The sequence below is a fragment of the Sycon ciliatum genome, chromosome 9 (genome assembly GCF_964019385.1).
Source record: "Sycon ciliatum chromosome 9, ocSycCili1.1, whole genome shotgun sequence".
NCBI lineage: Eukaryota > Metazoa > Porifera > Calcarea > Leucosolenida > Sycettidae > Sycon > Sycon ciliatum.
This window is the reverse complement of record NC_088651.1, coordinates 3,773,525-3,798,815: the sequence shown is the minus strand read 5'-3', so window position 1 is coordinate 3,798,815 and position 25,291 is coordinate 3,773,525. Positions and strand designations below refer to the sequence as shown.

Genomic DNA, 25,291 nt, shown 5'->3' with positions numbered 1-25,291 from the left:
AAGAACAAATAATAATTACTGACGAAGAATGATGAGAAAAGCAGGCTGAAGTCAGTGAAGACATCGATGTCGAATGTAGTGATACTAGTACTGGTATTTAGTATGGACTACCTGTGGAGCGTGAAGTGGCTGCCCACTCGCTGGTAAGTGGACCCACTTGCAGCTCCAGTCGCACGAGTGCCGTTTGAAACTTTCTGTGGATCCTTGAGTATTCTGAGCTCAATGGACGTCGCATCTCAGAGCTGCTGAACATGGGCTACTGTCCCTGTAGAAATGAGATTCGTGTCAACCACTGTATTGTACTGATGGTGTAAGGAAAACGCTCCCCAGAAGCTTGTGTTCTGAACCAGGGACGAACTTCTAAATCCTGCTCTTGTAAAAATGGGGATGTCACAACTAAGATGTGCACACTCAGGTGTGCATTGGGTAATTGTCTATGGCTGCATATTTTGAATCCTTTCCTATGCGCAAGTACATGCGTTTGTGTGTGTGTGTGTGTACGCGCACGCACGCGCGCGCGCGTGTGTGTTTGTGTACGCTCGCGCGCGCGCGTGTGTGTATACGCGTGCACGCATGCGTGTGTGTGCAAGTGTAATCCGAGCACAAGTTGCTATGTCTAAGGTAGTTTGTTCGCTATCCTCGCTTCAGCGTTGAGCAGGTGTATGAGTGTGTGTGTGCGCACGTGTGTGTGTGCACGCGTGTGTGTGTGTGCATGTGTGTGCGCGCGTGCTCGTGCCCGCATGTGTGGGTTCGTACGCTATGTTGATCTGGGTTATGCACATGTTCCCACGAGTGCACTGGGTGCATGTGCATGCAAATGTCTGTGTACATGCATGTGTGTATGCACGTGCGTGTGTGCAAAGCTAGGTGTGTATGGGGGGGGGGGGGGGCTGACGGTGCTGGTTCTGTATGGCTCTCCTCTCTGGTGTCCGAAAGGACAGTGTGGCAGTGGCTTTACAGTTCAGGAGGTGCATGTGAATGCACATTTGTGAACCGCATTCGAGACACAAAAATGAATTGCCGAGAGGTCATGACAGTACACTATATCGTATGTGTGCACGCCAGCGTGTGTAGATGCATATTGCCCTTCATGCGTATGTTTTTCTGGAGTCTGCTGCTATAAACACAAGTGACAACCAGCAAATGCATGCCCAGTGCAGTGGCTGGTCTTCATGCTTTTATTTACACTAAGTCCTACTATGGACTAGTGGTGTTACAATGATGCGTGCACAAGAGTGCGTGCATGTGGGTGGGTGTTTATGTGCGTGCGCACGCGTGTGAGTGTTTAGTGTGCCTGATTTTGAATGCCTGCTTTCACATTATCCATGTGCCAGTTTCATGGTTGAGGATGTTATGAAACCTCGCTGCCTTACATGTACATGTACACTACTCGTATAATAATGTGCTAGGGCTGAAGGCTACATGACATACATGTACATGTAATTATACATGTACCTTTGTACCTTTCCAAGCTCAGACTATCTGGTATGTCCAAAGGAGGTTGGAGCATGAAAATAATTTCTTCTAAAATATATTACCATATCAACATGTCATTGGTAGTGTTATTTAGTCAAGAAGGCAAGAATGGTCAGATTTTCTAAAAATGCTATTTCGGAATTGGCCTTGAAATACCATAATTATGTTGACACCTATATTGTTCCGTAGGGGCCTAAAGTGCCTGGTGACACCATCAAAACTGTCTATTATCGGTTTCCTTGGGACTCAAGGACCACAGAAAGCCAAAAAAATCAATATGTCCATGGACAAAATGTTGCAGGTTGAATCATTTCACAATTCAGCTCCCGATGGAAATTTCGGTACCCGTAATTTCGAGAAAGTGACTCACCAAGGGCAAAACCGAGACACAGTCTATTTTGTGTAGCCAAGATACCTCCAAATCTGGTTCTTAAACACATGATGAAGAAAATACTTAGCACCCTCCTTCCAGGAGGCTTCTTTGGGTCAAAAACCAAATTTTTTACCATTTTTTTGCCGAAAATCAAAAAATTGTACACTCACTAAATACACCAGAATACCTCTTATATGCCTGGTGACCCTACCTAAAAACTATACCAAACTGAAGAGGAGACATCACTCCACCATTCTATGCATAAAAAACAGGGTGTCCATGGACCTTGTATTTTACTTCTTTAGGTAGGAGCCTCCTTAACCAGATTTTGGTAATTCCAAAAGTTTGACTCGCGCGGTGTCAAATGACACCATTGGCTGTTCTAGGGTTAATGCGCTTCCCGAATCACTTCGCACAAATCATATCACCAATTATTTTGCCAGGAACTTAACAATTTCATTCATCTTGGGCACCCTGTAAGAAGACCTTAGGGTCTGTTGGGAATGCCCAAGTAAAAATTAATAATAAAATACAACAACAACAATCTGGAGATCGAACTGTTCGTCCTTCGTGGACTCATCATCGCAGCACAGAGAAAATGAGGCCGAATCTGATAGGAATTAAATCAAAAGTAAATTTTCGAAAGCCAGATTTGAACCTGAACGGAATGTACCTTGCCAGAGTGGTCAAACGGACAAGTCCGTGAGCTCAGCATAGCGCAAACAGCAAATGCACCACCCCACTGGTAACGCCGAGACCTCTGTTGGGTCTAGTTGCTCCCTGTACATCAGTACTTTGTGCATGCATCCCGTATGTCTTGCTTTGTGTTTGTCTCCAAATATCCATTGGTAGGATGTGTTCTCAGTTGGCCAACGGTTGAACCTGTCGGAAGGCTACCCGCTTGCCAAAGAATTTGGAAATTGGACTAACTCCAATTTCTTTGGCAAGGAAATGCACTGGTAGCTTGACATTTTCTAGGTACCAGTGCATCTATAGTGTCTGCTTCTATCAAGGCAGCGTGCTGTCTAGTCTATACTGGTTACTCCAGCAAGTGTAGGGTGTGCATAGTGAACTGTCTTGGCCCTCCTAATCCGATGTACTCCGTGTGCTGCAGACCAGGTGGGCATTGCGGGTCACATGGCGTCGCAAATTCTTAGTCCAAAGGCCGATTCATACTTGAACGCACCCCCGCAGCCCGGGCGGCCGTATATAAGGCGTTCGTACGACCAGTCATGGAGTATGCGCCTCTTGTATGGATGGGAGCTGCGCAGGGTCACCTCCAGCGTTAGAACAATGCTCAGCGCCGCGCGCTTCATGCTATCGGCCCTGGGGCACACCTACCCAGCCTGTCCATCCGCCGCACTGTTGCCTTGCTTGCCTACCTGTACAAGTAAAGCTGCACTACTTGCCTGGTCCTCCGCAGCTGCTCTCTGTGTTGCCACCGCGCCACATCACCTCTACTAACCCCAGAACTCGCAGGGAGCACCGTGCTGTCAGTGGTCATGACCACCAGCTCCAACACCAGCTGCCTGCATCTGCCCCGCTGGCACTGAAGCGCTCATTCCCACACTGCAGCATCAGCGATTGGAATTCCCTCCCTGCCGCTCTCCTATCCCAGCCTCCACACAGCAAGAGAATGCAATCATTCAAAACGAATGTGTACCGCCATCTTCACAGCACAAACTGGCTCTGGGCAGTCGATTCCCTATGAATAGTATGATGCTAAGACAGTTCCCTCCTCCCACAATCGTTCGTGTTAAGCCTTGGGTTTTTGCATCTTTCTTACCTGTACAGATCTATCTTCTTCTTTTTTTCATTGTTTTTGGTGCGTGTTTTTGGCCGTGACGCCGAGACCTCAGGTCGGCAGAGTCATCAATGCCCCACCATCACTACTGCGTCTCGGTGCAGCGCCTGCTCATTAGTTGTCACGTTTGTCCTAGTCTCTGTACCATTGTCTTTCCTTATTCTTTTCGAGCTATTTATGTGAACATAGTAAAAAAAACTTCATTTCGCACACGGGAAACGCGTTGCGTCGCGAAAATGGCGATCAGAGCTCAACTATTTCGCGTACGGGAAAGCCATCGCGCGACGTCTTTCCCGAACGCGAAATGAAGTATTAATCGGCCTTTAGACTCTGGCGCTTGTCTAGATCTGTTGCAATCAGAATCAGATCCGCTATCTTTGCTATATTAAATGAGAAATTCTGTGGGTGCGCCCTTCAAGTGCATTTGCAGATGTACGGGTGCGTGCTTCTCCTGTGACTGGCGTATATATGGTACATGGTTCTTTTAGTAAAAAAATATATAAAAACATCAGAGTGCTCAACTGCTGGAAGAGCAGAAGCGAAATTCTTAATCTGCGGACAGCAATGTTTCGACCTTTGTGGACCCATCAGTGAATCACAGAGAAGATGAGGCCGCACGGGATACCTTGAGTTACGTGTACTCCAGCCAGGGTGTGTGTTTTCAGTTATTTATTCAGTTTAATATTGGCGAAGACGCTTCTGTGACGAACGAAAGCAATTGGATTATGAGCTGAAGAACTTGTTGGAGATATATTGTGCGTTCCGGTAAGCAATTGCAGCTGGTCCGTTGCTGTTCCTGTAAGAGGAGAAAGAACATGGAAGTGTTGTCAGTGTCCCCCGTACCTTTGCATTTCCTCGGCCTGCCCGTGCTCAAATGGAGAATGCGCAATAACACCAGACAGAATATCCAAGTTGGAGGGAAAGTTGTAAACGGGAAAAGACAGACAAACAATTGACTGTTACCACCAGGGCTCGAACCAGGAGCCCTCGCATACGGCCAGGGAAGCTCTACCGCTGAGCTATGGTGTAGTTGTCATCCAAGCAGTGACCGTTCAACAATATTCTCTTCAAACATCGACGAGAATAATGATCACTCCTTGTGGATGATGTACGCTAAAGAAAGCCCATATTTGAACTGTGTGTGTATGGTATACTTACGTGATGATGGCACTGGCCATGGTATACGTATCGCTCTCCCACTGCTTGCATATCGTCTCCAAAATTTCTTTGTCAAGCTCTCTGAAGTCAGTTGGTGGAGTACTGGGCACGTAATCCGTCAGATGCAGCTTGGAATATCCCGGTGTTGCCTTGAACCACTCGTAGCAAAGAGCTTCAGCGGCGTCGGGGCGATCCTCCGGACTGTAGGCGAGGCATTTGGACATCAGGGTCTGAAGTGCTGAAGAAGACTTGTGCGGTCCATTCCACGGATCCTGGCACATGCCCGCAAGCACATTGTCTAGATGCTTGGCTGGTGCGACTCCTTTTAGGTTCACGAAACCAAATGGACCTCTCCGGAAGAGTACCAGATACATCATGCCGGCACTATTGAAACAAAAAGCACAGGTGAGTAGATATTAGGTACGCAGACATGCCTTCAGTGAACAACGACCGACAGGGCATGATGTTGCCATGACCAATTCATTGGTGCCATTCTCTGGGACAATACATCGGCCATGATGCGCTGTAAACCCTGGTACGCCCATTTCTGTGCTCTCTCGATCTCGAAAGCGAAGTATTCAACGTGGGTCGATTTTTATCTGTTCACCGATGGTCAACCCTTTCTAATGTTTTGTAAGATTTTATCTGGTTCAATCCTATTCTATTAGTACATCGAGTTTTGCAAGGATGTTAGGAAATGAACTTCTCGACTTCAAATCGGTCAGTTAAACTCCGTGTTTTAGGTTATTCAACATGGTTCTTTTCCCGCAGCTCTATTTGTAACATATTCAGTTACCTTCGGTGACTTCTTTCTTGTGATTTGTTCACCTCCCCGCCCCATTACTATTATTGTCGACTTTGACATGTCGCTCACTTGTACAAAAGCTGGCGCCATCGCCTGTTAGTGTTCCGACTTTAAATAAAATTATAAAGCCTCGCTTCATTAGATTTTGATAAGAGCGTGCACACGGCAACGCTGAAAAACGTTTCATTGTTTTTCAATAGTTTTCGTTCCGTTACGTACTCCTGTACACGGCAAAAACGTTGAGCTATAATGGAAATGCCAGAATAGTGTGGCGGGAAATAGGAAAAGGCACGAGTGAGTTCCGTATTTCCAGCTCGAAACATGTCGTCGCCATGCCAACTTATTGCACTTGACTATTGCGCGCGAAAAGCAGCAAAAAACGGATTGCAGTGTAAACACCTAAAACGCTTATCGTTTTCGTGCACACAGCGAAAGCGTTTCAAACACGGAATGAAAACGAGGCCTGAATAAATTTCAACACCAACAACCAAATGCTCGATACGACACAATTGTAAAAACATTTACGCAATCTGGCCACCATCAAGCAACTCTAGTTAAAGATCATTGACAGATGCATGTATCCCGTATGATTTGAGCCCGGATCAGCGAAAACCATCGCTTGTGTTTGATATCAAGTTGATCAAAAAGTGACGTTGAAGTCGAGCGAAAGAAAAGTCGCGGACCTAACAACTACCCACCACCTTTCTGTCTTTCTTGTCACTAGTCTTTCTTTCCGCCTGACAAGCCCGTGTTTGTTTGTTTGTCAGTGACTAGCTAGCTAGGCAAGCCCCAGGCAAGTGAGGAGACACGGCTGGGAAACCCCACGTACCTGAGCTTGGCTGGCGAATAGGTACGATCACGGGGCGCGAGCATCGCACGCGCATCGATCGTCGTTGACGCCAATCACGACACGACATTTTTTGGTGATGACTGGGATGGCGATTGCTCATCAAGGGAGTCAGGTGAAAGCCGCGGAGCTCCAGAGGACGACTCTCTCCTGCCGCAAAGCGACTCGGCGAGGCTGCAGACTTCGTGTAGAAGAAAGCAGCGCTGATGAGAATGACGACGACTCGAGTGGATATTGTTGAGCGATGAACGACTCCTTCACTAGTAAGTTTGTCGGATATCGACAGTGACGATGCAGAGCAAAGGCGTTTCGATTCACGACTGGAAGAGCAACGAGAGCTAGCGCCAGACAAGATCTGCTTCGTTGGCTTGGACACTGAGCAACGTTACTTGAAACATTTATTTGGTCCATGCAGCAGCTCCCAAAATAATTCAAAAAAATATGTTCCTGTAGGGTCAGGTAACCGTTGAATGTATCTGCACCTAGTACGTACCTCATGCTCATGAGCCTGTGTGCTAAGTAGTCACAGCTGCTGTGATTGCACTCCGTGTGTGCAGATATGTTTTCATGGAAGTGAAGGGCTTGGAGAGCATCACTCCATCAGTACAGAGCCTGGTGTGGATGCAATATCAGCCCCTGGAACTTGGCCATATGCCGTTAGCTGCGCGATAGTCAGTGAAGCCAATGATTTACTTGGACGAGCCAGTGTCTGAGTACACCCCCAAGGACTATAAAATTCCTCCTTGTTAGCCGGCTGAGTGATGGCAATGCCTAACAGGATCAGACACATACCAACGCTCCAACTTGCATCCTACACAGAAATGCCATTTCCAACATTTGTACAGAGATGTGGTGTACCGCATTTTTTGGTCATTTACGGTGCTGTGATTGATCTAAAATTTCTTGAGACTGGTTATCAGTGGTTGTGGATCAATTTGGAGCACAAAAATATTTTTCGAAAATTTTGCACATGTGATGGTTTTTGCTGATCCAGGCTCATTTGTTTATTCGGGCAATATTCCACCTGGAGAATTGTGTGTCGCTCCCTACAATAATATCGGACCTGTTCATATCACTACTATTATGCGTTTTGCTCACCAGAGAAAGACGTCACACTTGTGATCCACACCCATATCGCGAATGACGCATTCCGGAGGATAGGAGTAGGATGCTGGCATGAACACTCCCCTCTTAATGGAGTGGTAGTCATGCGCCATGCCGAAGTCCAGGATGATCGCCGTGCCAGAGTCATCAACCATGACGTTGTGGGCGTGCAGGTCGCTGTAGTTGATAAGTAACGACACAGGAACAAGAGGTCACACGAATCAACATTTTTTTGTTCCAAATAATTATGCCAATCAAACAATAAAACATATGACCAGCATAAACATCATAGTATTCCCATTATGTTGATATACAATGTATGTAACAGAGAGGTTCCAGACTGTCCAAGAGAGTGCTCAATACACGTTTTCCGTCCCCTTGCTGTTTGTATGTAGCTCTATTTTATTTTTTATTTATTTTTTTTATTGAAAAACCACAAACCTTCAGACATGTGAATGTACACATGATATACAGTGTACATACGTATGTATCGAGAAAGCATCTATACATAAGTTCAGAGATACATGTACTGTACCTGAGCCAATACTAACTTTAAAGGTACCAAGCAAGGCCAGAAACGTAGAACAGAGCATGGACACGACCATAATGTGCCCTAGCAAAAATCAATCAAGAATGATGTTCAATGCATCTTGCAACTTTAGTAATAACCACATAGGCTGGGGGGCTAACATCCACACCTCAAATTGCACTGCTTTCTAAACTTGACGTCTTGTACAGGAAGATTGAGTAAAGTGACCAAAGGACTCGGAAAGCTGCTAGACAATGACTTGCAGAACGTCAGCGCCGTTGGTCAGTGTCGTGCAATGTTATCGCATGAGCTGATTGTTTAGCAACTGGTTGTGCTAGTGGGCGTGTGTGCTAGTGTGCTAGTGGGCGTTACTGTAAAACCGGAAAGTCTAACGACCAAAAAGTTAAACGTTTTTGTAATTTTGGCATGATTACGGGCAGAAAGTTTACTCATCTGCATGCGCATCTTTACACCGACATCTAGCGATAACGTTTTTTCAAATAACGGAAAATGAATTGGTCGTTAACACGTTACTTTGTGACCCGCTAGTTAAACTTTCCGGTTTTACAGTATAGCGGAAATTGTAGTTCCTTGGTGCTTTTTCTTTTTCTGTAAAGTGAAGAAAGGAGTGCATTGCGATGAGTGACTGTTTGCGCAAAACATAATTGGAGGAAATTAGATGTACATGTACTTACAAGTGAGCAATCTTAGCTGTTTGCAGATAGTGCAGGCCGTGCAGTAGCTGGAACATGATCGGGCGGACTTCATCCTCGCTTGGGTTGCGGTTCACCAACGCCCTTATGTTCTCGGCCCAGTGAGCGAGTGTTCTTCCATGGATCCGCTTGAAAAAGAGAATCGCTGACTTTTCCGTCTGGAGGGCCCCGAAGCACGGCACTATGCAAGGATGGCGAAGCTTTAGCGAGATTGCGGCCTCCGTACATATGTCTACTTGCTGGCTTTCAGTTTTCTTGATAAACTTGGCGACGATCTGGATGTACAGAGGCAAGCGGCAGCAAGTGAAAGTAAAATTGATAACACTAACCAGCCGCCATACGCACAAATACTGTCTACCCCGCTGCTCTCGAACTGGGCGAGACGACCCAAACTGGGCGAAATCGCGTCTTACCTATATCCTCAACATAGAGCAGGCGAAATGCAATAAAACAATTCTGCATTTTCTGCGGTTAGCCTTGTGCATCTTAATCAGTTCAACAGTACAAGAGTGCTTCGTCCGCTCCAGTAATCGGACCATTTTAGATATGTTACGAGGCATACATACCTTATCCTCACCAGGAAACCTAGCGGGAAGGACATCTCCGAATGCACCCTTTCCCAGGACCCTTCCACCAATCTGTATTACGCCATCCACCTTGCCAGTGGTTTCGTCATCGTAGTGTACAATCGTGCCGAATATGTTCGGGTCCAGTTGGATTATCACTGCCATGATTTCGGGCAACGACGGTATGAAGCTACAGAAGGTGTTTTCAAGGGAAAGAGGATTCAGTCATGGAAGAGAAGAGTCAAGGAGAATGTAGAGCGTGAGAATTCTAGAACAAACGAACAAGCATGTGTCATCATGCATTGAGGCTGCGTTATACTGCTACCCATGTACATGTCCGTACGTTACACCGGTCAGCTACGACACATGTGTACGCATTCCACAGAGCTCGTAGTACGGGATACCCTGCATTGCACTTGACTGACACTTGACACTGGGAGTATTCGTACCGATGTGTACGGGATCAATGGTATCTACGGGGGAGTACTGAAACGTTGTTTTAGAACACGGAGGGTCCACTGCAACCGATTCACCAATATCTATTCAAAAGAAATGAAATAATTATTAATTTTTACTCCCTGATGAAGCCCCAAGGGCGAACATTTGGAGATTTCTTTTCTTTTGAATAGAATTTGCAGCGTCAATGACCTTTGTGTGGTGGTGATGACTGATCCTCAGTACTGAAACGGGGGTGATTATGTGCAGCTACAGCCCGGGCTGGCCGACAGGCTGGCCACCCGGCCTGCAACGGGATCTCGGGGTTGTACACAAATCCACACAAAACCTGTGGTGTGTTTGGCAAGCGGGCTGACCCGGCGAGGCGGCAGCCTTTATAGTCAGCGAGTGCGACAAAATGGCACAAAACTGACAAGGAGTACTGAGACATTCAGCGACCTGACACCTAGCTCCAACACTTCTCCAACAGGGGAAGGAAAGCGCAACGAAGACGAGCATGAGCTAAGTTTCACGGCAACAGAGAATGCCAAAAGGTCCTGGCCGATGACCCCCGCCCCCCCCCCCCCACGCTGGTGGACAGTTAAACAACTCGTAACATTTTGTCTTCCTTTTTCACAATAATAATAATAATAATATGTCCAAGTAGTACAGTAATTTTCCTGTTTTGAGACAGAATTCATTAGAATTTCACCTGGCTAACCCACAAATTCAGAGATCGTTAAAACTTAGAGACGTTAGAATATCCTGGTCTTACAGTTTTCATGGAAAAAAGCAAGACCACTAAAGACACAGTTACAAGAGATGAAACTCGGCGATAAAATCAAAATGAAAATGAATTACATGTACCGGTAGTCCAATCCAAACAAACTCGAATCTGAACTGTCGACCTCTCCATACTGCGCTCTTGGCCCACATACACAGCACCACTCCATAGCGAAAAGGTTGGTTATGGGTAGATATTCCATATCCTAAAGACAGCTATTTCGCTCATTAAGAGCTCCTCAGTGGAGGTAAATAACAAATGAATAGCAGATATAGAAATGTAAATATATTTTATAGGGTAAAAATGGCGCAATTTTGAACTTTCTACATGCACTGTAGTGAAGTGGCATACCGGTGCCCAAATGATTTGGAGGTCGAGCAATATCTAAAGGTGATAACGAAACGCACTTTCAAATGTCCGAGATGAAATTCTCAGCTGTGAAGGACGTTGGTGGATGTTCATGCATGTCGATGACGATACGGGCAAGACCACTGGACATTACGGTCACACCACGATGGACGCAAAGCAACGTTCCACACAACTTGTTATCGCTGCTTATTGTCATAGTCGAGGTACAGCGCTGTTTTACTGAGTCTTACGGTTTTGCATGAATCTTGTTCGCATAGCTTCCCCTTTTATTGGTCTTCGTATCCTAGAGCCACGCAAGCGAATATTGGTACCACGTGTATTTTTTTAACAGTTCGCAAAGTAAGAAAGTTAATAACGATAACTCGTTCATTTAGAAGGGCAGAAATCACTGGGCATCAGGTGTAAGGGAGATGTAGCATTGTCAGAGTCTGCATTGAGACTATCGTCAGTTGTAAACCGTATAATGGAATGACAGAATTAGAAGCGCCAACATAACAATCGTGCGAGAAAAGTAGAGAATAAAATTAATATCAACAATACGATGGGAGACTCCCTTGTACTCCAGGTGAAAATACAATAGGATCCTCACAGTATAACCGAAGCCGTAACAAGAATGATTATCCGCTCGATTGTCTGTTGGAGAGATGCTCCTTTACGCCAAGTGCAGTTTATGTGTAGGTGTGCATACATGGTTAAGTGCATTATCTAGTGTGAGTTATATCATGGTTCTATTAAGCTAAGGACAAGATTACCCCTGTAACGCTTGTGCTGATGGTCATTACAGCGAGGCCAGATGACGTCACGTTGATATCATCTTCTAGAGCACGAGGTTGCGGCGTGGCAGAGTGCGTGATGCGTACAGTATAGACTGCCATGTGGAGGTCTTGCCCAGAATCTCCGGTCGCAAGTCCTCAGAGTGCACTCCGATCTCTCCACTTAAGGCCTTCAGAGCAGACTCATTGATCTGGGAGTTCTGGTTCAGACTCTGCCGGAAGGTCCTTAGCTGTGGGTACACATACCCCGGATCAGAAGTGAACCAAGGATGTTTGAGTGCTTCAGCAGCCGTAGGTCTGTACCTAGGATAATAGCTAAGCAGCCTGCTGGCTAAATCATTCAACGACTCGGACACAGGGTCCGGATATATGGAATCTGTGTCGATGCCGCGGTATATTGCCCAATTCTGTGCCTTCCAACCCAGATGTTCGATATCTCCGAAGGGCTTCAGTCCATATAACACCTTGAATAGCAGCCTTCCCAGAAAGAACATGTCAGCTTTGGTATCTACACCACCCATGGACTCATCATTCATCTCCGGTGGATGTGCGAACATCAAATTCCTTAGGACCATGACATTTTCGCCCGGGGGTAGGCACACGGCACGGCCGAAATCGATGATCTTCGCGTGGCCATTAGACGTCACCATCACGTTATCTTCCTTCAAGTCTCTGTGAACATGAAACAAAGACGCGGACAGATATGGAAAACAGTTATACCAGTACCTAATAATAATGTAACTTTATCACTCTCTTAGCATTATGGTGAGCCGAAGAAAAAATTGTAACAACGCAAAATGTGGGCACAAGTTATGAGCTCGAGTCGACCAACTAGACCAGATTTTGAACCTTCAGACGAGCACAGTCTTGCACAAAACTGACAAGGAGTACTGGAACATTCTACGCATGAAAGTCAAGGTTTGGTGGAGTCGTTCGCATATCTTGTGCCCACATTTTTCTATGGTACAACTTTTTAATTTATCTAATATTGACTGAGTACGAGGTCAATATAGGAATTAAAGCCGAGTAAAAGACCGAGGAGAAGCTAAGGTCTTTTACGAGGCTTCTATTTCCTATACGTACTGACGAAGTACGAAGTCAATATTAGATCTATAACGGCAAAAAGTCGGTATTTCAAATTCCAGAACGACTACCTCATGAATCCCGGTTTTATGATTGCACAACCGTTGCGCCATCACCTACTCATACAGTGACCATGCTGCACTAGGCACCGTTCAATTGTGCAACCCATAAGTAAGCAAATATAAGCAGTCAATATAGCGCTAAGGAGTGAAATATGCAAGAATATTTGACTGCTTATGTATCGCGAAAACCAATGGAAGTCATCTGAGTTCTTACTAATGAAGGTCATGATTAAATTCCTGAAACAACAACAATAGTAGTTCGTTGGACAGAATAACTCTTCTAGTTGAAGAAATGTTCGTTTGGTTTATCAATCCTCTCCACTTTGGTGTGACTTGCAGCGGCTTCAACGTCTATGCAACCCTGTCCTTCTGGGCTCTACCCAGGCTGAGGTAGGCCAACGTTTGTAGAGTGGGTAGCGGTGGTGATGTCCTTGGGTTTACCCAGTGCTGTAAAAGCCAGTTGTTTCGGCCATCCAGACCGCATTCGACGAGTGAAGAGGTACATGGTAAGTAGGGCAAACTAACCGCCATGGCGCTAAGTTAGCACCACATACAACAATCACGACAACTCGGTGCTTGGGGTTGTAGACATCATAATACCTAGAATGACGCTGCATGACCAAACACGTAGCCATTTTGTTGGTAGGAGTGTTTGATGCTTTTTGAATCCAAAACATCAAAGGAGCGGGGGACTGCATTATAGCATTTCCTTTGTGCTGCGCTGATGATCGCACAAAGAACGAAACAGTTCTGTCCGAAGATTGAGTATTTCGCTCCTGCTCTTGCAGTAGTTGCGCTGTCTCGTGTGGGGTCGTGCCTTTGTTTGCGTTATGCAGATCTCACTGACGTCTCATTTTGAGCACTCTGGCAAGGTACGTGTGGCCTGGTTCTAATCTGGCTTTGTAAAAATAATTTTTCATTGCTATACGCTTCGGCCTCATTTTCTCTGCGCTGCGCTCATGAGTCCAGCAAGGAAATAACAGTACTGTCCGCAGATTGAATAACGCATCAGCTCTGTTGTTTCGTTCCAAAAAATCAAACACCGTTGAAATCTGGTCGCACAGGGCACCTACAAAATTTTCTCAAATGTCAGGTGGCCTTGCAATACATATCTAATATTTACTGAGTACGAGGTCAATATAGGATATAAAGGCCGAGTAAAAGACTGAGGCGAAGCCGAGGTCTTTAACGAGGTTTTATTTCCTATACTGACCAAGTACGAAGTCAATATTAGATTCATCACGACTAACAAAAACATGCGTTCAATATCTAAAACGGAGTCAAATGTAAGCAGTTAATACAGCAAGGGAGTGACATTTTAAGGACTATAATTATGACAGCTTAGGTATATCAAAAATGTATGGGAGTCTATACTTAGGGAGTGAAAACTATGATTATAGAGCCTGTGCCGACTCTAACGCGTTGCCCCTCGACACCGCTCTTCTGTAGATGGGACAGAACTTCACAAGGAAAATCTACCCTCTGGTGAGACCATTATGGTATTTATTTTGTATCTCTTGTCAAAGAAAAGAACATTACTATCGCTATATCCAGTACTTACAGATGGACAACGCTTGCGGAGTGTATGTAGTGCAGGGCCTCCAAAAGCTGAACGGATATACCTTTTAAAAACTTTTCCACATTATACTCTATGGTTTTCATGCACTCGAACAGTTCAATGCCGTGGACGTGCTCGAAGAACAAGACGGCGTATAGCTTCGTCTGCATTGCGCCTAAGCAGGCAGCGATATTTGGGTGGCGCAACTGCAAGCCCAAGCTCGCTTCTCGGACAGTATCCGTGTAGGACTCTCTGTAGCCCAGATATCGGATGGTCTTCGCCACAACTCTCTGCACAAGCAGTGTAAACGTACAACAGACCAGGAACAAGAAAGAGCGAACAGGACAGCAATTGAGTGCATCTGCACAAAGCAGCGTTACCGCTAGTCGTCTGCTGCTAATCCAACTCAGAGTATGGGCTGACTAAATGCACCAGTGATGGTACGAAATTTGTACAGGCCCAAAACGTCTGGATTCAATAAACAAAGTTCTAATGTGACTCTGCAGAGATTTAAGTAGACGGAACTACAATGGGGACTTGTGTAACCTGCAGTCATGCTATAGAAGCATTGTGTGAGGACATACTCCGTGTAATATTGATTATTTTCATGTAATCACCATTCAATATAGGTTCACTGACGATCATCTAAAACACGTTTGAAAATCCCATCTTTTATACATTGTTATTTCTAAAAATAAGAGGACGGAAAGAAGTGTTTCAAACTCTGAGTTTCACGCACTAAGCGATCACCAGAAATCAGTAATAAGTACATCTGGATCAGTACTGGTTTATATACTCATAAAGCAAAGTGCGCACACACATATCCAACAAGAAAGACCAACCAAGCCCCCATCTCGCAAACATGTATAGAGCGCCGCCTCTTGTGTCCGGGGCACGTTGCCCCTGAAGGACCAGACACGGCCTCTTACAAGGCACTGTGCTCAGCCCTCAATACTTCGGACTTCAAGCGCCCCCCTGGACGACCCCACAAGAGATGGATCGACAACACTAGAGAAGACGTCAAGCCTTTGAATGTGCCAATTCAGGAATGCCTCAGTACGTCATCAACAAGCAACTCTGGTTAACGATCATTGACAGGTGCATGACCCCTGTATGATTTGCTTATGCGGTCAATATGGGATCTGTTCATATTATGATTATTCAAGCAATGTGTGAATGAGTGCATCATGGCGCAAATCTAAAAGATGCGAATGACAGCAGTGCAAAGCGTAATTTACTGCGTCATAGCGCAAATCTAATTATTCATTTTTATGGATGTTCCATGGTGTTAAGTCGGCATCGATTGTTCTAGTGATCGCACTCTTAAACCTCTTTTCTCCGAAACCCCTGTTTGACCTTGAAAGACTTATCATTTACGCATTGCTGGCGATACATTTTCATAGTCACACTGTTAGAAAATCTGGGCACAGTCAGTAGCGAACCTTTTCAACCAGGCGCTCAATTCACAATGCATGTACAGAGTACCGAATAGGATCTGTAAGTTACTTTCCACGCAAGCCTGGAGGCAACCATATCACTGGCTATTAGTTAGTTATCATATTCCACCTGTAGCACATTCGCTCTCTGGCCGACCTCATCACACCAGGAAAATGAACCCAAGTAAGCTGGAAATACTGATAAACAGGACTTCCTCCATTGTTTGATATAGCGACCTCTCTAAGGTCTCATCAGTGAAGGCTCTTCAGCATCTAAAAATTTCTTGGAGTCATATTGCTGGTGTGACGGGTGCGGCCAAAGAGCGCGTGTACTGGAGGGAGAATTCCTTCTTTTCTCAATAGGCGGAAGGATCCTGCTTACCCTTTGAGTATTAATTTGTTGATATATTTTGTTGTACTTCGCCAAAAAGAGCAGTCATTGCTGCCATCTTGACTGCACAAGTGAATCGCCTAAGCTCTCCCAAAATGAAGAAGACATAATTCCATATTAAGTGAGATTCTGAAGCATTCAGAAACAATCAGACAGAGTCTGCGATAAGTCGAGATCAATGGGTAGTTAGAGAAGGAGAGATCAAGAGAGAATGCTTGAGAGAGAGAGAGAGTGAGAGAGAATGAGCGGGGAGAGTGAGACACGGAGCTAGAGAGAGAGATATAGATGGGGGAGCAATAGGGAGAGGGACACACACAGACACACAGACTGAGTGATGGGGGGAGATAGAAAGAGAGTGGGCATAGAGAGAGAGAGAGAGTCGTATGGGGATGTTTATGAAGGATATGGACAGTCTCAACTTACTTTTCCCACGCCACAAATTGTTGTCTCGTAGACGTCACCGAATGACCCACTTCCAAGCGGCTCTGGCACAAACTGGATTGCACCGTCGTAAAGTACACCAGCAGAAGTAAACCTGGTCGGTTCGCCAAACTCTTCGACCGGAAGTGGACGTGGCCAGGGGTTTTTCATTCCCGCCATCCTCGAGCCCGCGCCGAGGTAAAAAAACAATGGAGAAAAGAGTTTGGAACTTGAATGACACTTTCAGACGCGAAGGGTAAATGGTACGAAATAACTAGCCAATTCAGGACCTGACTTGAGTGAGTATTCTTTCACGAGGCTTGAACAGCAGCAGCACGCCACTCGAAGCCAGACCGTACTCCCTACACATAAGGACGCCATAGCTGCCCAAGCCAGGATTGGCATACATGTACAATCATGTATCTACCATTGGTATCGCATTGTACACAGACTGGTTTGGAGTAACGTTTGGCAGTGCATGCACAGCTGATCATTAACATACCTACTTTGTCCTGCAGAATACGTTTTTCTCATCTCTTGCTTGACTCTCAGCGTATGCCATCGCGTAAGTCTTCACGGTTAGCTTTATGCATTTTCTGCTACGATGTTTGCATTTTAATTCATTTTCAAGGTGTAAAAATACTCGATAGGCCCAGGCCTTTGGTGTATCTCTTGGAAACAGTATTGCAGATATTCATGATCACTCTCCTGTATCAGCATTCCCGTAGACATTGTTCTCATGTGCGCCTCATCGTTTTGCATGAATAATTATGTTCAGAGAGTCCCCATGCATATCACCTGGTAATATGATTCCGACTCGTGATGTCGCGCCGGCGCGAATTTTATCACCTTGTGGTGACCCATGCTTCAAACGTATGGTCTTCCTGGTATGTGCACACCCTGACGTCCTACGTCCACATGCGCAGGAACGGATGCTATAGTGGCTGCTCGTACCTATCTCTCACTACTCTCTCATCCCATACAGTCGACGCGAGCAAACGTACAATACTAAAACAAGATCAAACACAATAACACACATTTTTTACTGAACCTGGTCAGGTGAATTTTCCTCGAGGAGGCGAGGCAAACATGAGTCCTTAAAGCTATTATTCATTTTCTGCTGCCCCGGTTATTTCTTTTATTATTATTATTTTCTTGGCCTTCGCTTTCTTGTTATTGGGCAACTTGCCCGTTAGAATCTTCGACGTCAAATAAACAACAACAAAAAACAAAAACAAAACAAAATAACATTTGGAAGTCGGATGTTGAGCCAATAAAAAATGTAGAAACTCATTAGAAAGGATAAAGACATTATTGTATACGAGTTAAGAGTAACTCTCCATCGTTGTAACCATGTCTAAGTACTCTGTCAGTTTTGTGCCTAGTTGTTGCCCTTTCTGACTGTATACAGTATCTGGTTACAGTGGTGGAGAGTTTCTCTTAAGGTGGCAGACTACACAAAAATTCGCTGAAAAATCGAATTTGTAAATTCATATTGAGTGCTACGTCAGTTCAAAGACCATGAATAGCTGCAAATGCTCTGAAAATTGTGTCCTGATCTGACCAGCCGTTCAAGAGTTATGGCCGAAAATGTGCCCTTGCAAGGAAAGATTTTTGTTGCACGCTGTCATTTGTTGGCAGCACTGGATTTGAATGTAAGCAGACCGTGCGCAACTTGTCGTATCATGTAAACACGCGAAAGTGTGCAGAATTTTGCTCCAAGTCCAAAAAAGTACAAAAATCACGTTAAAGAACCACGTATTGGGCTGCACGGCGGCGGGCGAAGCAGAACTTTTGCCAGCACCCTCTCTGACGTTGCAGGTATGTGGCTTGATTATTGTAGTTGACGTGGATTTATTGACTTTTTCAAGTTTGAGTCGTGTCAAGAAGTAGGATTCAGTACTAGGCAGTAGTGAAACGTGAGTGGTAGTTTTAGCCGGTTTCTGAGGGTATCCTGGATTTGGTGTGCAGCGCTGTGGAAATGGCTTGTTGTGGAGGTCCGAGCACTGGATGTTGTATCAAAAGTACGAACTCGTAGCACGTGCTAAACCTAAAAAAATCAAAAATTGACTTGGGTCTGTGTGGGTCTGTGAGAGAACGCCCACTCGTTCCGCTGTGACAGATTCCAGAGCCTCGTTGAGGGGCCCTTCCGCATCACCCATGGCTGCTTCTAGACTTGTTTTAGGTTTGGGTCCCGCGCACGGACAGAATGGGCACGAAAATGTGAAAAATTGTAAATGCATTTGTTTGGCTCCTGGGTGGCTCGCACACCGTGGCACTATGCCTAGTTGTTGCACTAGTTACCTGGTTACAGTGGTGGAGAGTTACTCTTAACTCGTTTCCATTATTATGTCCTTTTCCTTTCTACTTTTATTATTGGCTCACTACCCGAATTTCAAATTGCACACCTGATGAGCCGTCACGAACCATACGGCGAAACGTACGTCGTGTGAAACAACTTGTTTTGTAGTCAACTAGTCCATCACAATGTCATGCATGAGGAGTACTGTAGGATTTTAGATTTCGGCTTGTACAATTCGTTCTCGCAAAGGTTCCCCCCACTTAACTTATCTTTGATATTTTTGACCCACCCAAGTTGAGTGGTGTGCTGCTTTGCTGCTCCGAATTGTAGTTAGACCGCTTTATCAAATCGCCTACTGGTCTCGTCATCGTCCCTTGACAATCGACATTCTTTGTTCCGTTGGGACTGTAGCTTGTGCTCGTTTTCGTTGCGCTTGCCTTCCCCTCTTTGGTCTTTCCATAACCTTGAACCTTCCAAGTGGGAAGGCTGTCGGTTAGCGCTACGGAAATGTGTTGAAGTTAGATTTCAGGACGTCGAATGTCTCAGTACTCTGTCGGTTTTGTGCCTAGTTGTTGCACTTTCTGACTGTATATAGTATCTAGTTACAGTGGTGGAGAGTTACTCGAAAAATGAAAATGCTGGAGCAGGACGAAAGTGCACGCATTTCAAGCAGTTTTCGCTAGTTCGCTGCTCTCCGGCGCTAGAGATATGGCGTCCTGGTCATCATGTGCAACCTCAGTCTCTTCCTCTCGTGGAGACCTTTCCAGGAAGCCCAAGATTGTGAAGATTGAGTGAGTAGAACTGAAGTTACGTCCCAAAGAACATGAAAATATGCAGAATTTTGAAATTTTCAATCGGCTTTCAAAGGGTTAACTCGTTTCCATATGTCCTTTTCCTTTCTACTATACAAAAGACACAACTTTAATGGCGTCTGGCGCTAGCCGGAATCCACACAGCTTTATTCGAATTCAAGATGTAGCATAGTCGCATTCGGTTCAATACGGGCGCGCATGCTTCCACCTGCTTCTCACGCGGAATGATGTCCTTGCATGCAAATCCAAACTAGCGCAAATGATTAATGACAAGGCAGGGCTTTCATTTACGTGGTGCGCCTTATTTGACTTGTTTTCTTGCGACAGGCCTTGAATACGTCCTGAAATAGATTGAGCAGTATCCAGATAATGTTAGTACTAGGGCTGAAACAATTATACCGAATACTCGAGTACTCGCTCGGTTTTTTCAAAAATAATCGTACTCGGAATAAATCAGAGTAATCGTTCATACATGGTACATGCATTTACCACAGATATCTGCAGTGTCAGAGCAGCAGTCGCCAGATATTGATGTGCAGACTGTGTGGTGAACATTTGTTCACGAGTAGAGAGAGCCCAAATGACCCACCAACCAATATACCCGAGAAAAATGACTGCTACTCGCTTCGATCGGGGTTGTATCATGTGATTTTCAGGCCTTGGTGTGCAATTTTTAGGCGATAAAGAATACTCGAATACTTGAATATTCGATCGGAGAAAATTGGAGTACTCGAACTCGGGATCTCAGTGCCAACTTTCACCCCTAGTTTGTACTGACAGCGGCTTTTTTTTCTTCACAGAATACAGTTTGCATTTGGAACAAAAATATTTTGATTTAAGAAGTTTACTCCTCCAGAAATTATAATAATGTTATGTATAGAATGTCATTATATATTCCGTATAGAATGTCATTGTATCACTAAATGCTACTCTTCTGCCTGCTCATCTGCTGGGTCTTCTTCATGAATTGTTGGTAGCAAAGCTCGCCGCTTTCGCCGCCTTGGAGGCCTTGGAGGGTTCCTCCTGTAGAGAGTAAGATACTCGTATAGGATAGCCCGCCAGTGGAACTTCTGCTGGATATTCTCCAGCAGCTCTGCCGGTCGGATTTGCAGCTGTTGGCACATGTCTACCCATATGGGTGCCGGCATGTCGTGAATGTGTACTGGCGGCGGTTTATCAACGTAACTCTGCAGCTTGGGCTCGACGAAATCCGGCGCGTCGGTGAACCAGGAATGCGTCATGGCCTGCACTGCCGTTGGCCGATCTTGTGGCCTGTACAGCAGCAACTCTCGAAGCAGCAACTTCAGTTTCGGCGATAGTTCCGAGTATTGACTTCCTGCGATATTAATGCCACGCGCTATTGCGCTATTCTGCTGACTTATGCTAAATCGCGGGAAATCTATGGCGAATGGATAGTCCTGAACGGCGACACGGTAGATCATACCGCCCAGAAAGAACATGACGGTCTTGTGATCTACGCCACCCATGGTCGGATCGTTCATCTCCGGGGGATGGGTATACATATCGGCGCGGATGAATGGCACCTTGTCCTGCCCTGGTGGAATCTGACGAGCCATTCCGAAGTCTATCACTTTGGCATGACCATCTACTGAGACAATGATATTGTCTTCTTTTAAGTCCCTGCGGGAAGAACAAAGCATAAAACCACATTTAAACATGCCCAGAAAGTTATTGGGGCACACGGCTACAGCGTACGACTCTTCGTCTATAGCAAGCTCGTTATTTTATTGCCTTGTCAGTTTGATCACTCAGACAAGGTACGTTCGGGTCTGGTTTAAATCTGGCTTCGGAAACTATGTTTTTCATTGCTATCAGATTCAGGATGATTTTCACTGTGCTGCACTGATGAGTCTACACAGGACGAGACACCTCTGTCCCGCGGCAGTATGAGTGAGTTCGCTAACGGTAAAAAGCAATGAATTTTACCACTGTTGAGTCACCTCCACCATTACACTGCACTCTTTAGCCGACTAGACCCTCCTACACGCAACAATCACCTTTGCGAGGACACTTCCGTAGACGATATTGATAGACTCCTAGTCTAATCGGCTAAAGAGCGCAGTGAAATGGTGGAGGGGACTGAACATTTTTTTCAATGGCCGATAGCTCTGTCGCACCCTGTAATAATTTTACCACTGTTACACTGTCATTATTATTATTATTATTATTATTATTATTATTATTCAAAGGATCAATCGGGGAAGTGAACTGCCTGAAAAGAGAAAAAAACGCCAGACCCACCAGGACTCGAACCTGGGACCCTGCTGTCATGAGCAATGCTCTAACCACTGAGCTATGGGACCAGGCTGAACCTAGAAGGCGCTGACAAGTTTTTCACTCCAAAGGCAGCTCACAACACGTGCCACACATACTGATGGCACTTGGGTCTTTCTCCCTCCCCCAGGGGACCAACCACGGTCAGTTCCTGGAAACTACCAGAGGTGAAAGAAAGTGATTAAATTTGGAAAGGATTGGGAGAACTTCAAATTCAAAGGATCCGAGGAGTCCTGGTGGGTCTGGCGTTTTTTGTTTTGTTTTTTTTTCTCTTTTCAGGCAGTTCACTTCCCCGATTGATCCTTTGAATTTGAAGTTCTCCCAATACTTTCCAAATTATTATTATTATTATTATTATTCAACGCAATAAATAGAGTAAGCTGCGCACTCAGTACAAACACCATAAGCAAAACTTGTTGTCACCTGATATCGTTGAATGGTGTAATGTTTCTTTCAGCTCTCATTTTATCGCGCTAGTTAGGGTCTAAATTATTACTTGCATTGTGCGTATATATATTGAGTTAAGAGCTTTTGTTGATTTGCCAGTAATCCTCTGATGAGATGGCGACGAAAACGTTTAGGAACAAGCTTATTTATTATACATGAAAACAAGTTTTGCTTATGGTGTTTGTACTGAGTGCGCAGCTTACTCTATTTATTGCGTTGATTACATTTTTATCTCCACGGAAGCTTTTTAATTATTATTATTATTATTATTATTATTATTACACTTACAGATGGACAACCTTAGCAGTCTCCATATAATACAGAGCTTGAAGGACTTGGATAATTACGCCCCTTAGTAAATCTTCTCTGAGATCGTCCCACTGATTGATATAATCATGAAGAGAGGAGCCATCTAGGCGCTCCAGAAACAGGACTGCCCAGACATCCGTCTGCATGGCTCCCAAGCAAGCAACGATGTTCGGGTGGCGCAACTTCAATCCAATTTGACACTCCCGCAGCACATCTTCCTCTAACTGCGGATACCCACTATAGATCATAGTCTTGGCTACAATTGCCTGCATGAGAAAACAGCATGCAAATCCAATAAGTGACAAAAACGTAGTGGTCTAACTTACGCATGTACAAAGCTAAGTACACAACAAAAGAGGGAAGGAAACTGTAATATACACCCGCTGGTATTTTCGGTTCTCTGAAAACACATAGTAATATTACTTCTTAAAGACGAGTGCACAAAACCTAGTTCAAACAACTTTGTACAGTAAATAGTTGATATAACGTGCCCCTTTGATTTTCGATAATTTATCACTATATCCGGTGCATCACTATAGCCGATTTGCATTGTATGACTGACACATGGCACATGACTGTGCATGAAATGATGCGTACATGCCGGAAAAAAGCATGAAAAGCAGCCACGTGTACATGTGGCTGCTTACAGCATACAGGAAAGATTTTTCTCTCAATCACGTCTGCTGCCAGATGCATCCAGGCAACACTGGATCAGTTTTGGAAGAAATGAACTAAATTTGAAGAACAATTGTTTTGTGATCATCACTCTTGATCAGTATATACGATATTTTCCTGTGCATTTGATATGGTTTGCTTCCTGAAGCCCATCACAATAAGCGATATATCGGTATAGCCGATAATAGTATGTATAGTGATATTTTAGCTGTATTTTTTTGTGATTTGATTTTGATTTTGGCGAGTTCGATCATTATAGCCGGTATATCGTTACACCCGGTCACTTTATAAACGATACTCACTGTATTGTCATATTTCTTCCATTGTCGCTTATTCATTATAATTATTGTTATTGCAAAGAGCAACAAAGGAGTAGCATAAAATGTTACGAGCTACAACATACTGTCCAACAACTTAACCAGATCTTATACAGTCAGCGAGTGTGACAAAATGGCACAAAACTGACGAGCATGGAGACATTCGGCGACCTCACACCTGACTGTCTAAGATTTGGTCACGTTGGTGGACAGTTAGTAATAACTCATAACATTTTGTTCTTCTCCTATTTTTGACCATAATTTGATTGGCTCACCATCCGAGTTGAACAAAGCGCAACATTATTATTATTAGTGAATCCTTCGAAATTATCAACATAACGAGTCCATTGGGAGAAAATGACTTACTTTTTGTTCAACCATAGGCATAGTGACCTCACGGACGGCACCAAACCTCCCCCTGCCTAGTCCAGAGCCAAAGTGGACGACATCGCACAAAGTCTTAGTGGCGGATACATATTGAACCCGGGGTCCAAAGACCGCCTCATCGATCGGCCTTGGCCACACTTGGACAGCCATTTTTGCCAGGTAAAGGGAAATGAGACGATGATGTATAAAAGTAAACGCAAGGAATCGTTGTCACGATTTGCTGATAAATGACACAACTGAGCAATGTCCACCATTGGGAAAAGGTCAGTTTTGAATTGTATCCAAATCCGCAAAAGCTAAGAGTAGGTGCTCGCCTACTTGTGCAGTGCTTTTTCGTCCTTGCTAGTAGTGTATGTACAACTTTGCGATACGTCAAGTACACACGATACAGACTTAACTGCCTATGCACTAAAATCAATATCGCTTACACATGGTACCGGTCGGTTTCATTCCGTATGTCATATCATCGCCCTGCATTCGGTATCTTCGGCCTGTCTTAACACATTCTGATGGCCAAAGATCAGACGTGTTACAGCGCTGAACATTACATTTTCTCAATGCTTCCTGCCATGCATGTGAATCACTAGAACTGTGGCTGGGTGGCTGACCCACGTCAACTCTACCCATCGCACGCTTTCGAATGAAAACCCTAGCGATGTGCATGTAAAGCACGGCTTGGTTAATGACGCCCTCCAGTGTATCCTCTCTAAGAACGCTCCACTGGTACATGTAAACTTCGAAAAAGCAGCCACCCTGGCGCTGGATTAGTTATATGCAACTATTTACAATTTCGGGCACAAGTTGCGATCGATTCAACCAACTATTATAAAACAAGATGTTTAACAGGCAAACGTGCACAATCTAGGAAAAAAGTGATAAGAAGTACTGAGACATTTCACGGCATGAAAGTCAGCCATAGCACTGGTCGATAGCGCTAACCAAAGGCCTTCCAACTTAGAAGTTCTTGGATATTGGCGATAATTCTAAAGTTGGCAAGGCGAGCGCCATCGAGCCGAGCACAAGGTCGAACGTCTGACTGTTCAAAATCTGGATTAGTTGGT

At 44.8% G+C, this 25,291-nt stretch overlaps 3 protein-coding genes and 1 non-coding gene across 4 annotated transcripts; all 4 read right to left on the bottom strand.

Moving 5' to 3' along the window:
• Positions 1 to 4,306: 4,306 nt before the first annotated feature.
• LOC135825324 (sperm motility kinase Y-like) lies at positions 4,307 to 9,639 on the bottom strand. The gene is made up of 5 exons (XM_065338061.1): positions 9,376 to 9,639; positions 8,792 to 9,084; positions 7,562 to 7,744; positions 4,812 to 5,195; positions 4,307 to 4,449 (listed from the first exon to the last, which is right to left on the bottom strand). The coding sequence occupies exons 1-5, from the start codon at positions 9,538 to 9,540 to the stop codon at positions 4,377 to 4,379; spliced, it is 1,098 nt and encodes a 365-aa protein (XP_065194133.1). The 5' UTR covers positions 9,541 to 9,639; the 3' UTR covers positions 4,307 to 4,376.
• A 2,141-nt stretch (positions 9,640 to 11,780) lies between these two features.
• Positions 11,781 to 13,516, bottom strand: LOC135825118 (aurora kinase A-like). Its single transcript, XM_065337853.1, has 2 exons — positions 13,407 to 13,516; positions 11,781 to 12,408 (listed from the first exon to the last, which is right to left on the bottom strand). Exons 1-2 carry the CDS (start codon positions 13,514 to 13,516, stop codon positions 11,781 to 11,783), a joined length of 738 nt encoding a protein of 245 aa, XP_065193925.1.
• A 7,137-nt stretch (positions 13,517 to 20,653) lies between these two features.
• LOC135825243 (aurora kinase C-like) lies at positions 20,654 to 24,504 on the bottom strand. Its single transcript, XM_065337982.1, has 3 exons — positions 24,210 to 24,504; positions 22,831 to 23,117; positions 20,654 to 21,441 (listed from the first exon to the last, which is right to left on the bottom strand). The coding sequence occupies exons 1-3, from the start codon at positions 24,378 to 24,380 to the stop codon at positions 20,727 to 20,729; spliced, it is 1,173 nt and encodes a 390-aa protein (XP_065194054.1). The 5' UTR covers positions 24,381 to 24,504; the 3' UTR covers positions 20,654 to 20,726.
• Positions 22,054 to 22,124, bottom strand: Trnah-aug (transfer RNA histidin (anticodon AUG)). Its single transcript has one exon. It is a non-coding gene; the product is annotated as a tRNA-His (tRNA).
• Positions 24,505 to 25,291: the final 787 nt, after the last annotated feature.

Bases quoted from the DNA above. Each gene is read 5' to 3' on its own strand.
- LOC135825324 (XM_065338061.1), bottom strand. From the start codon at position 9,540: ATGGCAGTGATAATCCAACTGGACCCGAACATATTCGGCACGATTGTA. The intron at 9,085-9,375 runs GTATGTATGCCT...CTGTACATCCAG, and splicing joins GGTTTCCTGGTGAGGATAAG to ATCGTCGCCAAGTTTATCAA. The intron at 7,745-8,791 runs GTAAGTACATGT...TATCAACTACAG, and splicing joins ACAGCTAAGATTGCTCACTT to CGACCTGCACGCCCACAACG.
- LOC135825118 (XM_065337853.1), bottom strand. From the start codon at position 13,516: ATGGCTACGTGTTTGGTCATGCAGCGTCATTCTAGGTATTATGATGTC. The intron at 12,409-13,406 runs GTTAGTTTGCCC...TCATGTTCACAG, and splicing joins GCTAACTTAGCGCCATGGCG to AGACTTGAAGGAAGATAACG.
- LOC135825243 (XM_065337982.1), bottom strand. From the start codon at position 24,380: ATGGCTGTCCAAGTGTGGCCAAGGCCGATCGATGAGGCGGTCTTTGGA. The intron at 23,118-24,209 runs GTAAGTCATTTT...TTTCTCATGCAG, and splicing joins TGCCTATGGTTGAACAAAAA to GCAATTGTAGCCAAGACTAT. The intron at 21,442-22,830 runs GTAAGTGTAATA...TTCTTCCCGCAG, and splicing joins ACTGCTAAGGTTGTCCATCT to GGACTTAAAAGAAGACAATA.